Source organism: Thamnophis sirtalis, unplaced genomic scaffold, assembly GCF_051295495.1.
Source record: "Thamnophis sirtalis isolate CommonGarterSnake01/CBP01778 unplaced genomic scaffold, rThaSir2_p1.2 scaffold_5, whole genome shotgun sequence".
Lineage (NCBI taxonomy): Eukaryota > Metazoa > Chordata > Lepidosauria > Squamata > Natricidae > Thamnophis > Thamnophis sirtalis.
Genome location: NW_028261385.1, coordinates 117,729,548 through 117,745,560, shown reverse-complemented (window position 1 = coordinate 117,745,560; position 16,013 = coordinate 117,729,548). Strand labels below are relative to the sequence as shown.

The following is a 16,013-nucleotide window of genomic DNA, read 5'->3' as shown; positions in this document are numbered from 1 at the left end:
CAGTAACTATCTGAGTGAAAGGTTTATGGGCTCTTTGTTACATTATTCTGTCTTATCCATTGTTCCTCTGAGCTATTGACAAGTTCCGTTTTGTTGATTCAATAAGTTGATGGGGAGTGTATAAATAAAACAATTGTTTAAATTGATTTCCTTTTCAAGAGTGTAATTAGGAAACAATAGATGAATTAAATATTAGCTTGTGGTTGCTTAATTCTTAATAATTTACTCTGACACTGCATAAAAAACTGACAATTTATATGTTATTTATGCCATGCCTTCAATCATTCACAGCCACTCCAAAATGTCTTCACCTCGGCTCCTGTGCCTGGTAGCACTCCTGACTGTCTCTTCCACCTTTACGGTATGATACTTTTCCAGATGTTTTGTGACTTGACATAATACTGTTTTATTTTCCTTGCTCTTCTAAAAATGTTCAATTGCCATTGCAGATCAGGAGGACAGCAGAACATGAAGGTAAATCAAAACAAACTCAAAAAGAGATAGGTATCTTTTTCTAAGGTGGGAAGCATACAGTCTGAAGTAATTATCTGTAAAGAAGTGTGTACATATTTCATACTAATGTATGTATTTATTTATCTAGAAGGGTACTCCTTAGATAAAGGAAGACCTAGGCAAGGCATCCTTGAGCAGGGGGTTGGACTAGAAGACCTCCAAGGTCCCTTCCAAAGTCCCTTTATTCTGTTAAATGAACAATACCCTAATCAAGGAACTACCAATGCAGACAAACAATCTAACAGTAAAGATGAGCCTAATCAAAAACCACCAAGAACATTTCCACCACTAACTGAACAAGTCAGTAGTGTATAAAAAGAGAGAAAACAACACTCTCTCCCAGCACTGATTATGTCACCTAACTTGGTAATGAAAGGTCTTCAAGAAAAAAACAACACCAAGTTCAGAGAACACCAAGGTGCCCACAGTTCAACTCTGAGCTACAAATATCTCTTCTGTCAGTTTCAGTATTTCCAGATAGAGGTATTTATAGAGCAAGAGAATCTTTGTTGTATAAATGTGTTTTGAAGTATTCATTTCTTACAATTGTGCAACTCTGGAATAGAGATGGCCTAATCTAAATTTTTCAGGTTATCTTTAGATATATATGTACATGTAGGCATCCTCTGTATTCTTAAATCCCTAAGGCTTAAAGCATTTGCCTGGTTCACCATTATTTTAGAGGAATACCCTTTGTGAGTTTCAGCCTGGCTGTTACAGTAACTATCTGAGTGAAAGGTTTATGGGCTCTTTGTTACATTATTCTGTCTTATCCATTGTTCCTCTGAGCTATTGACAAGTTCCGTTTTGTTGATTCAATAAGTTGATGGGGAGTGTATAAATAAAACAATTGTTTAAATTGATTTCCTTTTCAAGAGTGTAATTAGGAAACAATAGATGAATTAAATATTAGCTTGTGGTTGCTTAATTCTTAATAATTTACTCTGACACTGCATAAAAAACTGACAATTTATATGTTATTTATGCCATGCCTTCAATCATTCACAGCCACTCCAAAATGTCTTCACCTCGGCTCCTGTGCCTGGTAGCACTCCTGACTGTCTCTTCCACCTTTACGGTATGATACTTTTCCAGATGTTTTGTGACTTGACATAATACTGTTTTATTTTCCTTGCTCTTCTAAAAATGTTCAATTGCCATTGCAGATCAGGAGGACAGCAGAACATGAAGGTAAATCAAAACAAACTCAAAAAGAGATAGGTATCTTTTTCTAAGGTGGGAAGCATACAGTCTGAAGTAATTATCTGTAAAGAAGTGTGTACATATTTCATACTAATGTATGTATTTATTTATCTAGAAGGGTACTCCTTAGATAAAGGAAGACCTAGGCAAGGCATCCTTGAAATCAATGCAGGTAAGCAAATCCATTGGAGAGAAATATTGTACTGTATATTTATGTATATAAATTGGGGAAAACACTTGCTTGGGATCCACTGATATCAAGAGAAAAGAGTAGGGCTACATACAGAACATCAAAACAAAGAACCAGTCAACATAGCATGTTGGCTTCAGCCATTCTTCATAGTGGGGTCTGGAAGGACTATCTTGTTTGATGTGAAGTTTTGAGTACTACTACAGTACTGAATCGGAATGAGTTTTGTCACTGCCAAAACAGAAAATTAGAAGCAGCATAAGAGAATGAGGAAATTGGAAACGTTTAGTTTGGAGAATAAAACTTTGAAGGACCTATGACTGCATTCTTCAAATTTATGAAGGGATGTCACAGAAAGGAAGATCTGATTTGTTCTCTCTGAGGATGATTTTAGAGAAACAAAAAAAAAAATGACATGTTTCCTTTATTTCTTGTTCTCCACTGATCATATCTCCCTCATTCTCACAATTATTTTATTTCATATCCACTACATTAGAGAATGCTCTGAGAGATTGTTTGTGATAAAGAACCTACATCAGTGTATAATGTTAGAGCCGAGGTGGCGCAGTGGTTAGGGTGCAGTACTGAAGGCCACTACAGCTGACTGTTATCTGCAGTTCAGTGGTTCTAATCTCACCGGCTCAAGGTTAACTCAGCCTTCCATCCTTCCGAGGTGGGTGAAATGAGGACCCAGACTGTGGGGGCGATATGCTGACTCTGTAAACCGCTTAGAGAGGGCTGAAAGCCCTATGAAGCGGTATATGTCGAACTGCTATTGCTATTGCTATTGTTATAATCAGCATAACTAATGACATCCAATCTGTGTGTATTCATTCTGTTGTGTCCAATAAAAAAATGTTCAAGCTAAATGTATATAGCAAAATCCAGACTGATTTCCATGCCTAGACATGGACATGTTAAGTAGCAAACAGGAAAAAAAAATCCTATCAAATGCTGGCTTTTATCTGTGTCTAAGATTTTGATAACAAAAACCTGTAATAATTTCTTAAATAATGCTTTGCCCTTAACTATTGTTCATTCCAAATTTAGCAACAGGAAAGAAATTCTTTGAAGGTGACATTATCATGCTGGTATGTAAAGTTAATCTACTTTTTATAAAGAGATTAGAAAATAAACTTTTTAAAAATTATAGTTTAATTTTCTTAACAGCTTGACAGAAATGCACTGAGGAACGAATCCTATAGATGGAAACTTCCAATTCCATACAAAATGGGCAACAGTATAGGTAACAAGACATCTTCTGCTCTAGAACTCTACATTGATCATTAGTTTGATGGATACAATGGCTTAAGCAGGAAATTCTAATAGAGATCAAATTGAGTGGATCATCTGCCCTCTTCCCCTTGCAACTCCCTATAATTTTTCCTTCAATGTTCCCTTCTTTAACTCCAAAGTTCCCTTCTTCTCTAACAAAGCTCACTTCATCTTGGGCTTCAGTTTCAATGTTTCCACACAGCTTTTCCAGATTTCAGGCATTTTAGTAAATAAAGACAAACTCTCCTTGAGTCTGACCCATTAACCTTCATGTAACCTTCCTGACAGCAATATGGAAGTGGTTGCTTTCTTCCAGGATGTTTACAGTCAAGCCCCGATGGAGAGGAAGGAGCATTGAGTGAGAAAGAAGGTTCTAGTAATGAAAGATCCAATATTTCTAAATCACATTCATTTCATTTGTCTACTGTCTGGATAAGAATATAAAATATGCATTCTTTTCTTTCAGACCTGAATACCAAGGGTGTCATATTGCAAGCATTTAAGATGTTTCGACTCAAGTCTTGCATTGACTTTAAACCCTATGAAGGAGAGAAGTCCTATCTCCAATTTGAAAAGCTGGATGGGTAAATTTATTCAAACAGACAAGTTAATGTTATGATAGAAAGTTGTTCCATTTAAATAATTATTGCCCATAGTTTAAGTGCACAAAATGATACTGTACTCCTTCCCTTTATTGAAACCTGGTATAAAGGACAAACTAGGCCTTTGCCCATATTTCAAGGCTGGATCAGGTTGTTTTCTTGATTTCCCTGAAATGCTTTATTACCAAGCAAGAAGAGGTAGCCCTTGCATGCCTTTCTTGTCATCTGGATATTCTCCACCTATTATTTGCACCACCTGGCATGTTTCCCTTGAGGCGTCATTTAGTCTGCAGTACAGCATTTTGAGAAGTCAGTGTATTCAAGGAAACTAATGGTAGATTTCCTCTTCATCTTCCCCAGGTTGCATATTGCAGTTTTGTTTCGTTTTCGTTTTCACTTTATTTGTATGCCGCCCTTTTCCCTGGGGGGACTCAGGGCGGCTCACAGTTCAAAAGGGGGGGGGGAAGGACAAACAATTTACAACATAAAGGCACTACATCATTTAAGAACTCAACAGTCATACAATTCGAGTAGGGGTTAGAGTCTTTAACCTCAGGCCAGCCGGGACAGCCAGATTTTAAGGGCCCATAGTTAGCCTACTGCACACAGAATCTCATATTTGGAGCTGCACACTGCTTTTATTAAGAAAACATGCAAGTAAATCCTAAGTATCATGGAGGAATTTCTAGAATTCCTGACATGCTAGCATTGTATAAGGTTTTGTCCCTTTTTAAGACACACACATTGCTTATAGTCTGAAGTAATGGATTACCATATCACCTCAGTGAGCATTGTAATACAGTGATTTCTCCCATCCACTTTCCCTCTCTATCCTTTCTGAAAAGGTATAGGTTTTCTGTATATGACTGCAATCTATCCTCTATACATTTTTAATGATTATTCAGTAAAAATGCAGTGCTTTGGGAAATTCCTTGCTGTTCAGTGATAATGCAGTCTGGGTTGCTTAGCATAAATAATTCACCACCCCCACACCCCCAAGTAAATATGATAACTCCATCTGCAAATGAGCTACAATATTTGTTTGTTTTTGTAAAGAAAGCTGAGGTCTTCTGCAAGATCTTGATTTAGGGACATGCAGTAAATAGTCCTTTCCCATCCTCCCACTGGATCACATGAATTATTAATAAACATGTATATATATATATGTTATTTAAACCTGTTAATCCTGATACCTGAATGAGAAGGGATCCAAGTTAGAGGCTCCTGTTGACCAATTCTGTTCACATGACATCATCCTCCCTGGGTTGCCATCAATAGGAAACTAATGTCTGCAGCAAAGAAGTATTTGAATACAGAGTCATTTCTGCAAAACTTGTGATTGTTCGATATAAGTCTTGTTTATTAACACCTGAATAGCCCTATGATTTTCTGCCTATTAAGAACTATAAGAATAGGTGTCACCCAGGGTTTGCATTTGGTTGATATAAAGCAGTATCAGTTTATTTTTTATTTTTTTGAATGGCTAACAGAAAAGTTGAGAGACTGCCTGCTGCCAATTACCTCCAATAGACCGATTAGATCCCACAGATTAGGCCTTCTCCGAATTCCATCCACTGACCAATGCCGATTGGTGACCACCCAGAGGAGGGCCTTCTCTGTGGCTGCTCCGGCCCTCTGGAACGAGCTCCCCATGGAGATTCGAACCCTCACCACCCTCCAGGCCTTCGCAAAGCCCTTAAAACCTGGCTGTTCCAACAGGCCTGGGGCTAATGAGCTTTTGTCCCCTCTCGGATGGTATGATTGTTGTGTGCTTTTAAATTGTGGTACTGTTTTGTTTCGTGCTTTTTTTTTCTTTCCCTTATTTGTACCCCCCCCCCCTCTTGACTTGGATTGTGAGCCGCCCTGAGTCCCCTCCGGGGAAAAAGGGCGGCATAGAAATATAATAAATCAAATCAATCAAATCAAAAGTAAGATGGTATCCTACATGGTGGATGGGGGGTTCTCACTCTGCTATCACTTGGCTCTTGTAGCCTAAGTAGCTTTGTGTTTATATTAGTTTCTGTGTTAAATCAGCTGTTTTGAATGAATAAATATATCATTGTATAACAGATGCTGGTCTTATGTGGGAAATCTTCAGACTGGCCAAGTCGTTTCTGTTGGATCAGGCTGTGAATTTAAAGATATTGTGGAGCATGAAGTCCTGCACGCCCTTGGATTTTTTCATGAACAATCACGCACTGATCGAGACGACTATGTTAAGATTTGGTGGAAAGCAATCATTGATGGTAAGTGGAAGGAAAAGTTACTAGGAAGATTTGGCGCCTTTCAAATATTTTGTGCCCATTTTGGGTTCATATTACTTCAGATAGATTTGAACTAGAAATCATCTCACTCAATTTGATTTTAGAAAGTGTTACTTACCGTATAATTATTAATAAGGATATTAATCCTATCATAATGTAATAATGCCACATGTCTCAGGCAAGGAAAAAAGCAGAGTGACCTATATATTTTGGGCCTTATTAAGCAAAAAAAATCAACCCATTACTCCATCCGTTCTTTGGAACTTAAAATGCAACAACAAATTAATTCACTCAAAATTGCAGAGCAATTTCCAGTGGATTCTTATAAATATTAAAATATTAGAGATGTGCTGAAACCAACTGTTAAATAATGTATTAGGGGTGAAGTTGTACAAGTTATATCGGCTATAAATGATTGCTTCCGCTAATTGTTTAATATAATATTACAGCATTCATTGTCAAACTTGCCTGACAGCTTTGATATTTTATTTCCTAGGTCAGGCATATAACTTCAACAAATATAATGACAGTATCATTTCTGATTTAAACACTCCATATGATTATGAATCTGTCATGCATTATGGACCTTATTCATTCAGTAAGAACAGTTCTGTCCCTTCAATTACAACAAAAATTCCAGAATTCAACGACGTCATTGGGCAAAGCAAAGATATGAGCAAGATAGATGTAGAAAGGCTTAACCGCATGTACCATTGTGGTAAGTTTATTCAATTTTACTCAACTTTTTAATGCTACAGTAATGGTGAAACTTTACATCTGAAATATTCCTTAACAACAAAGAACAGGTAAGCACTAAGTCTATCACCTTATATTAGATTATAATAGATAGGTCTATTAAAATTACAGAATTGAATTCAAAGGTGTTTTGGGGGGTTCATCAGAATGCAGGCACACCCACTGCAACTTCTTAAGACTTGCATGATATCTCCCAAGATTATACAACATCATACAATGTATCTTTTTCGAGGGAATCTTTCAGAAGTTTCTAAGCATGGATTATCCTAACCAGTGTATTACATCTGAAAAGGACCAGTGCAATGAGGAAGTTAAATTAACCAAGGAAGTAACATTTACATTGTTTCATTCAACAACCACCAACCTTAGATAATGAATGAATACACAACCTGTGGCCTAAGACTCCCTATGACCCTGAAGCAGAAGGGATCAAACTACTATTAGTCCCCATTAATTGCCTTCAGTGCCCACTGATCATTTATGGCCTCCCATCTACTTCACGGCATCCCTTAGTCTATAAAAGATTGTGTAAAATTCACTCAACTATTCATTCAGAACACTTATAGCACATCATTAGAGCTGAGGTGGTGCAGTGGTTAGGGTGCAGTACTGCAGGCCACTTCAGCTGACTGTTATCTGCAGTTCAGCGGTTCTAATCTCACCGGCTCAAGGTTGACTCAGCCTTCCATCCTTCCGAGGTGGGTGAAATGAGGACCCAGACTGTGGGGGCGATATGCTGACTCTGTAAACCGCTTAGAGAGGGCTGAAAGCCCTATGAAGCGGTATAGAAGTCTAACTGGTATTGCTATTGCTATCATCCTATATTAATTTTCACTCATATGGAGCTGGGAATGGTTCTCAAACTGTCCTAGGTTGCCTTAACAAGGTAGTTTTGAAGATGTTTTAATTCTCCGAAGGAACACAACACTAATTTGGGAAGAGGTTTGTTAAGCAGCACAGAGGCCTGTCTTATTTGTATTTAGGTTTCTTTAATTCTGAAATGTGTGGATTGTTTCCTGCAGCTTCCAGTCTTACTCTCCTTGACCAATGTTCGTTTGAGTCCATCAGTATCTGTGGCATGGTGCAAAACGGAAGAGACGACAAGGACTGGCAACATACTTTGATTACAAGTCGGGATAACAGCAACCAATGCTTAGGTAACATACTAATGTGTAATTTAAATGGGTAAGAAAGCGGCTGTACAACTGGAAATCATTTAGTAATGAAAGCCAATAGGAAGACTATAGCATATTAAAAAAAGAATTAGAAACATTAATTGAATCCAAAATTATATGTTGTAAGCAGAAGGAAAGTCCTTGAGGATCAGGAGGAAGACCCATAACCAAGCCAATGGTCACACAGAAGAAATCTGGTCTGTGGCACAAAAGTAATTTGAGAAAGTGTCTCAGAATTGACCCTTCCCAGGTTTCAAAAAAATAACAGGAACAAGGGAAGCATATTCAGGCCTGCAAAACTGAGGCCAGCCTTTTAAAGTAGACAGGGCTAGGAAACCAAATTATGAATGCTAATATTACTTTTATTATAAGATTACAGTGACACATTTTCACGAGTGCCTCAGTTTAAACCCAGTGAAACCCTGCAGAATTGTCCGAAATGAATCATGGTTCATAGGACATTAAATCATCTTCATCTACTTTACAGAGAAAGACTACGTTATGAGCTTTGATACCACCAAAGGCCTTTCAGGTGAAACAGCCGTTTTGGAGTCCCGTATTCTTTATCCAAAAAGAAATGAGAAGTGTCTACAATTTTTTTACAAATTTGATGGCAGTCCAAAAGACGATCTGATTGTATGGCTTAAAACTGATGATGGTACTGGAAACATTAGGAAGTCAATAAAACTGAGAAGCATCCATGGTAAGTTCTCAAGTAACCTTTGAAAATTTAATTACAATGAGACATTCAGGACTGTACTTTATCTACTAAAGAGAGCATCAGATCTTTGCCTTCTCTTATCCAATATCTAATTAGTGTGTGTACTAAACCTAGAAAAACTTTGAAAAGATTGGGAGGGAATAAGAATCACCTTGGCTTCTGCCTTCATGCCACACTGCAAGCCTATTGTTGTATCTTGTGAGCTTCCACATTTTGAGACAAGGGAGAAGCCTTCCCCCTCATCCAGCTAACTCAGAAACTGTCTTGTGAGGCAGATCATGAGCCATGGTGGTGCAATGGTTAGAGTACTACCTCTGCTGACTGCCAGCTGCCTGCAAATTTGGCAATTCAAATCCCACCAGGCTCAAGGTTGATTCAGCCTCCAATCCTTCCAAGATGGGTAAAATGAGGACCCAAAGTGTTGGGGTAAATATGCTGACTCAGTAAACGGCTTAGAGAGGGCTGTAAAGCACTGTAAAGTGGTACATAAGTCTAAGTGCTATTGCTATCAAGCCACACAGTTCCTCTCTTTCAGGGATTGTGTTGAGATCTTTGGCAAGTAGAAAGGAACAGCTGTGTGTGCATGTGCATGCACATTGGAGCACACATAGGCATGCAAATTATCTCCTAATCTCTATGCCAAACAGTTTATCATCACTTCATTATAGTGTTTCTCAACCTCAGCAACTTTAAGATGTGTGGACTTCAGTTCCCAGAATTCCCCAGTCAGACAGCCACTCCAATTCTGGGATTGAAGTCCACATATCTGAAAGTTACCAAAATTGAGAAACCCTGTTCTGTTGAAATGCATGTCAGGCTATGTGAGCAGCTGAGATCAGAAGGGTTTAATCTAAAGAATGAAGAATGAACACAAACCAGTCTTCTTTCAAAAGAAATTCAAATTTTATCTTTACAATTAAGCAAAGTTTGGAACACACCTTGACAAAACTGTTGCTTCTCTGTGGTCAAGTAAAGGCCCTCAAACATTATTCATGGTATCAGTGGAATGCAATCCTATGCCGGGAGACTTTCCAACTTTATTAAATGCATTTGTTTCATTAACTCTTTTAAGTTATAGTCATTTCTTCTTCATATCTTCCTTACTTTATGTCTGCTAAATATCTCTGAGATCATCGCAGGGAAAGCAGCATAAAATGGGTTGAATATGTTAATGAATCAAATACTATATTTCCCTCTCTCCCCTTTCAGATGATGGAGAGAAGCAGTGGAACTTTGCAAACATTCCATTCAGCAGCCAGACCAAATTCCGCTATGTTTTTCATGGCCTTAAAGGAGACCCACAGAATTCCAAAGGAGGAATTCACATTGATGATGTCACTCTGACTGAAACGCAATGTCCTACCAGCGTTTGGCAGATAAGAAACTTCACTTCCATTTTAAAGAGTTCCTCAAAAGGAGATTATCTGCCAAGCCCTATGTTTTATAACTCTGAAGGCTACTGCTTTGTGCTCAGTCTGTATCCACGTGGTGCACACAACTCAAATGGAGATTACCTAGGAATCATGTTTTCTTTATGTAGTAGCCAGAATGATGGAGCATTGGAGTGGCCAGCTGGGAACAGACAAGTGACATTCACCATAGTGGATCAAGATCCTGACATCACCCAAAGGATGTCAGCAAGCCAAAGTTTTGTTACAGACCCCAACCAGCGTTACAGTAAGTTGAAAGGGTGTGGAGTTATGCAGAATTGACGGCTTTCTTTTTTAGCAACATAATTCCAAGGCTGCTTAGCAGATTGTTTTCAAGTGTGATGGGGAGATGCTATTAGTAAGTGAGATCATCTAAAATAATTCTGTTAATAAGCAAGTGCAGGTTAAATCTGGCAAATTTCACAGGTGGCTCCATCAATGAATCAGGCAAACTTACTAAATCTTCATGGTTATGATTAATAATTAGAATATATCTAAGACAATGTATTCAAACTGCCTTCCAATCTTCTGTACTGTTTTTGAACCGAAATGACAATTTTGTAAAACAATGCCAGCTGAGCCAGAGTTTGAAATAATCCATATGAATGGGTAGATCAAAATATGTTGAGAATCACAGAATTATTTCAGGTACTATAGCATTATCAGGACACAACGTAAGTTTTAAGGTTATCATAACAAACAAGTCTAATTTTGTGCAGAATAGAACTCAACTATTATATTCTATACCTCTTACTCCATTTCTAATTTAATGAGTGAAATCCAATATGGAAATGCCACAAATTCTTGGGTTGGTGGTAAATTTGAGGCAATCCCTAGAACCAGGGACGTGCAGTCAGGGGAGGCAGGGGAGTGAGAGCCTCACCACTGTCATCATGAAAAGAAAAAAAAATGTAAAAGGAAAAAGGCAAGAGCTGAGGTTGCTGCCAGAGTCACCGTGGATGATTCTGCTTAGTGCTTAACTGTTTAAAAAAGCCTCTAAAAAGCGCCTTCTACAGGAGGAGGCAGGAGAACAACGTGCCTCATCTAGTCTGACTTTAGGTGTTTTATGATCACTCGAACAGAGTTAAGCAAGGGTTAAAAGCCTAAAAAATCCTGACGTAGGTGAGGCACGTTGTTCTCATGTCTCCTCCTGTAAATTAGACTTATCGTCCCTGTCATTGTATTTTTATTTTCTTGTTCTCGTTTTTGGTTTGACAAATTCCAATAAATAAATAATATACTATGTCTCAGCTAAGTCTCCATTTTGCAGATGTAGTCAAACACTGTAACATGTAACACCAGCTTGCTTGCTTGCTTGCTTGCTTGCTTGCTTGCTTGCTTGCTTGCTTGCTTATTTATTTATTTATTTATTCATTCATTCATTCATTCATTCATTCATTCATTCATTCATTCATTCATTCATTCAATTTCTATAGCCATCCATCTCAGCCAACAAGTCTGGGTGGTTTGCAATTCAAAAACATATATTACAATTAAAATCTTAAAAACATTCTAAAACAGTAACAAAAACAATTATAAAAGTGTTTAAAAAATTTAAACACTGAAAAAGCACCTTTGGGACAACCATGACTTGGATGACTGAGACTCTCCATAGACATTTAAACACTAAAAAACATTAAAACAACTAATTTGAGTATGTACAAAACAAGACGTCTGGCCTCTTAAAAATAAAGCCAAGAGGCAGGACCTTTGTCGCTTCTTTTTTGCATCTCTACAAAAATAAATGTTGGATAGTTATTTGAATCTTATATAGCGTACTAAAATATTGGAGACTGTATATTTAAAATATTGATCCATTCAATTTATTTACGGTTGTTTATTTTGCTTGACAGATGGCAAACTTTTTTGGGATAAGGCCGACATTACTGGAACTTTTGATCCTTTCTATAACACCCACGTAGGTCCAAAGTGGGGATGGCGTTACATCTTGCCACACAGTGAATTGTGCCGGAGGAATTTCCTTAAAAATGGAAATCTCATCATTTTGGCAAATTTTGAAAGTAGGTTCAAAATATTATTTATTTTATTTTATTTAAGTCTTTGAAAAATATAGCTCTAAACAGGAATATTTAAAATGTTTAAAGCAGAGCTGCTTCACCTGACTTTGAATTGTCATTAGTTTGCTTACTTCTCCCATCCTCATTTAAGAAGTAGTTTTTATTGAGATGTTGTTCGAAAAAGCTGCACGTCTTTTTAATATGTGTGGTTTGGTTTTTAAGGCAGGACAATAATTGTTTCGTTTTAAAGGTATTAGCCCAATTAGGAAAGATAGCTACGGCCACATTTGCCAGATAAAAGAAACAGGTTTTTGGACTGCTTGTGGTAGCAGAGCTGCAGCAGCCACACCAAGGCCAGGCACATATCAGGAGAGAAGATTCGAGAGAATAGGAGACCAGCGCCATTGAATGTCTGCATTGGACTCAGAAGGAGACAGGAAGCCCAGATAGAAATCAAAGAAGGGACTGTGGGATCAGAATGATAACGGGGAAAAAATGACAGAAGACTCAAGGATACAAAATATATGAAGATGGTTTGGCAGGTGTTTTAAGCAGAAAAAGTAGATAAGAGCACTGTTGCCACTTTTAGGTTTGATGTGATCAGACAGTTGCATAACTTCGATAGGTATCAGATGAGATGGAACAAATCGGAGCAACAGGCAGAATAGGGGGAGGATGAATTGCATACATTTTTGATGTAACTAATATGAAGAGTGAATGGAATCTCACAAAGAACAGTGTTCTTGCTGAAGAGAAGCTCAAAAAGTGCTCAGCACAATGTGTGGAATCCTCAATGCAAAATCAAAGATCAAAGGAAATGCTAGGGTGAGAGGACAAGAAACTTAGTCAGGATAGCTTGCCAGTCTGACTGTTAAATCAACAACAAACAACAGGCACCGTGGATGAAATGTCATAGTTGCCATGATCAGATGAGATGTATACAGGAATTATATAAGGCCGTGATGGCAAACCTGTGGCACGTGTGCCAGAGGTCGCATGCAGAGCCCTCTCTGTGGGCACCTGAGCTGGCCTCCTGGACTTCTGGTCTTTGAGCACACTGGAATGCCGGAAACGCGAAGACCAGCTGACCAGCACTCCGGCGTGTGCGAAGACCAGCTAGCCGGCACACGTGCATTTGCTGGAAACCCGAACAGCAGGTGGCCGGCACATCCATGCACACCGATCAGTTGGTCTTTGGGTTTCTGGCACTCTGGCACACATGTGTTCCGGTTTGGGCACTCGGTGTCAAAAGGTTTCACCCTCACTGATATAAGGTATGCTGGCCATGTAATGATCACACACAGTTAAACTTACTGGTAGTTGTTTTATGTGGATGCACACAGAAAAAAAATCTCAGCACTATTTGGGCTTCTTTGTAAGATAAAATATAGATTAAGGTAATCCTGTAGCTCTCTAGGTGTATATCTGCATCTGGATCAGTTGCATGATTGAACTTCTATTTTTAGATGAAAGCTCTTCTTACTGGGCATAAAAACTTTTATCAGCTTTATTTCTCAAGTCCAAAGATCACGTAATTTATCTTTCTGCTTCTTGCTGACAATTATAATTAAAAGCTTTATTTTTTTTCCTTTTTCTCCCTTCTGGTCATATCTGCAGTTATCCATGATCCAGGTAGTGTTTTATAAATCCTTGGAATTCTTGACAAACAAATGTATATCTCCTCTGCTTCCATCAGCTATCCCGAACAATTTCTGACAGTTGGACTGTGGATTCACATTTTCCCTGTTCTCTTGAAAACCTAAGTGGAAAATATAATGATGATGATGATGATGATGATGATGATGATGATGATGATGATGATGATAATAATAATAATACAGAAGCGAGCTGAAAATTGGAAAAACAAAGCTATGCATAGCCAATACTTAAAAAATATTGAAGGCAAAGCTGACCAAAAGCTAACTTGGAACTGGTTAAGATCAAGAGCACTGAAAAAAGAAACAGAAGGCTTTATTTTGGCAGCTCAAGAACAAGCCTTAGCCACAAACTACATGAAGGCAAAAATTCAACATGTTACCACCAACAGCAAATGTCGTCTCTGCAATGAGAAAGACGAGACAATTGACCACTTGATCATTGGGGGCAGCAAAATTTCACAAACTGACTACCTACAACACCATGACCGCATTGCTAAGACCATTCACTGGAAATTGTGCCAAAAGTTTAGACTTGAGTACAGCAAAAACCACTGGGAACATAAGGTTCAGAAGGTTTTAGAGAATGAGAAAGTCAAGATGTTGTGGGATTTCAGAATCCAGACTGACAGGCACTTGGCCCACCACACACCTGACATAACAATAGCTGAAAAGAAAAAAAGTATGGTTCATTGACATTGCAATACCTGGAGATGCACGAATTGAAGATAAACTGCAAGAAAAAATCACAAGGTACTGGGACTTGCAAATTGAAGTTGAGCGACTGTGGAAAAAGAAATTGTTTGTTGTCCTGATTGTAATTTGACCCCTTGGAGCAATACCCAAAGGGCTACCTCGCTATTTGGAAATTTTAAATTTATCAGACTTGAACATTCTGATTCTACAGAAAACCACCCTACTTGGAACAGCTTATATCCTCCGACGTTACCTTAACAGTTCCTAGGTCCTTGGTTAGGACTCGAGCTGTTGAGCTACCAACCAGCCCCAAAGGCTGTGAATCTCACCAAAGATTAACCACAAATAATAAATGCACTGTTTCATTCATTAGTCTGAAAAGGAGACAAGGATGTATCTTAGTCCATAATTCTTCAATTTTTTTTTATAACTCTGGCATAGTCTACATGTTGTATTTGTCAAAAAAAAAACTGACTTTTTAAGTCATAAAAAATGTAGTGCAGTCATGTCTGACTCTAGGAAGCGGTGCTCATCTCTGTTTCTTAGCCAAGGGAGCCAGTGTTGTCTGAAGATACTTCCATGGTCATGTGGCCAGCATAACTATATGCCGAGGCACATGGAATGCTGTTATCTTCTCACTATTTATCTACTCACATTTGCATGCTTTTAAACTGCTAGGTGGCAGGAGCTGGGGCAAGTATGGGAAGCTAATTCCGTCATGTGGTACTTGGATCTCGAACTCCTACCTTCCGGCTGACAAGTCCAACATCTTAATCACACCAAATAAACCTGCAGACAGCAAACAGTTGAAATATCCAATAGTGAAAATTATTTCTAACATATCAGAGGACAGTATAGATTTATATTTGAATAAAAGTAGGTTTTATTTGGGAATCTGGCTGTTTTTGCAGATCTTTAAATAAAAACAAATACAGTGAATATAAGTTTGATGATAGAGGGAGAGTTTTCAAGTAAAAGGGAGATACACCTTTGGGGAATTAATGAAATAATACCCTTCAGTATCAAATACGGGATGAGAAGTTTTGCCTGACATTCAACATTTTCATAGTAATACTGTGTACCAGGGTATCCTGAGTGGCTTGGTGGCCTAATGAAGATGGTCACCTCCCACTTAGAAGGTTGCGAGTTCAATTCTAGGTAGTGGCAGATGTTTCTCTCCTAGGGCACAAAGAAAAAAATCTGCTGCGAACTGCGCATGGCATCAGGAAGAGCACCTGGCCTGTAAATGCTCAGCTCCATCTCATATTAAGGGATTACTGGGTCATAAAAACGGAGGTGGTTTTTTTTTTTTTACTGTAGTTCAGGGTCAGATATAGCATTTGAGTGGCATGCTAAAAGATTTACTTCACTCTAACTATAATTAATCTAAGCCAGTTAATAAGTATGTTTTGTATGTATGTATGTATGTATGTATGTATGTATGTATGTATGTATGTATGTATGTAGTGGCCCAACAGGAGCCGTTGAAGCTGCCACCAGACTTTGACAGCGAGG

General features: G+C 38.3%; 1 protein-coding gene across 1 annotated transcript; it reads left to right on the top strand.

Annotated features, from left to right (window-relative positions):
• The first annotated feature begins 1,531 nt into the window (after window positions 1-1,531).
• On the top strand, window positions 1,532-13,816 carry LOC148045612 (meprin A subunit alpha-like). Its single transcript, XM_087716735.1, has 13 exons — window positions 1,532-1,591; window positions 1,680-1,704; window positions 1,832-1,888; window positions 2,957-2,997; window positions 3,077-3,152; window positions 3,648-3,765; window positions 5,854-6,029; window positions 6,544-6,765; window positions 7,826-7,960; window positions 8,466-8,681; window positions 9,909-10,376; window positions 11,983-12,150; window positions 13,765-13,816. The coding sequence occupies exons 1-13, from the start codon at window positions 1,532-1,534 to the stop codon at window positions 13,791-13,793; spliced, it is 1,791 nt and encodes a 596-aa protein (XP_087572861.1). The 3' UTR covers window positions 13,794-13,816.
• Window positions 13,817-16,013: the final 2,197 nt, after the last annotated feature.

Coding starts and splice junctions, on each gene's coding strand:
- LOC148045612 (XM_087716735.1), top strand. CDS start 1,532: ATGTCTTCACCTCGGCTCCTGTGCCTGGTAGCACTCCTGACTGTCTCT. Junction 3,153..3,647: donor CAAAATGGGCAACAGTATAG/GTAACAAGACAT, acceptor CTTTTCTTTCAG/ACCTGAATACCAAGGGTGTC. Junction 8,682..9,908: donor AAAACTGAGAAGCATCCATG/GTAAGTTCTCAA, acceptor CTCCCCTTTCAG/ATGATGGAGAGAAGCAGTGG.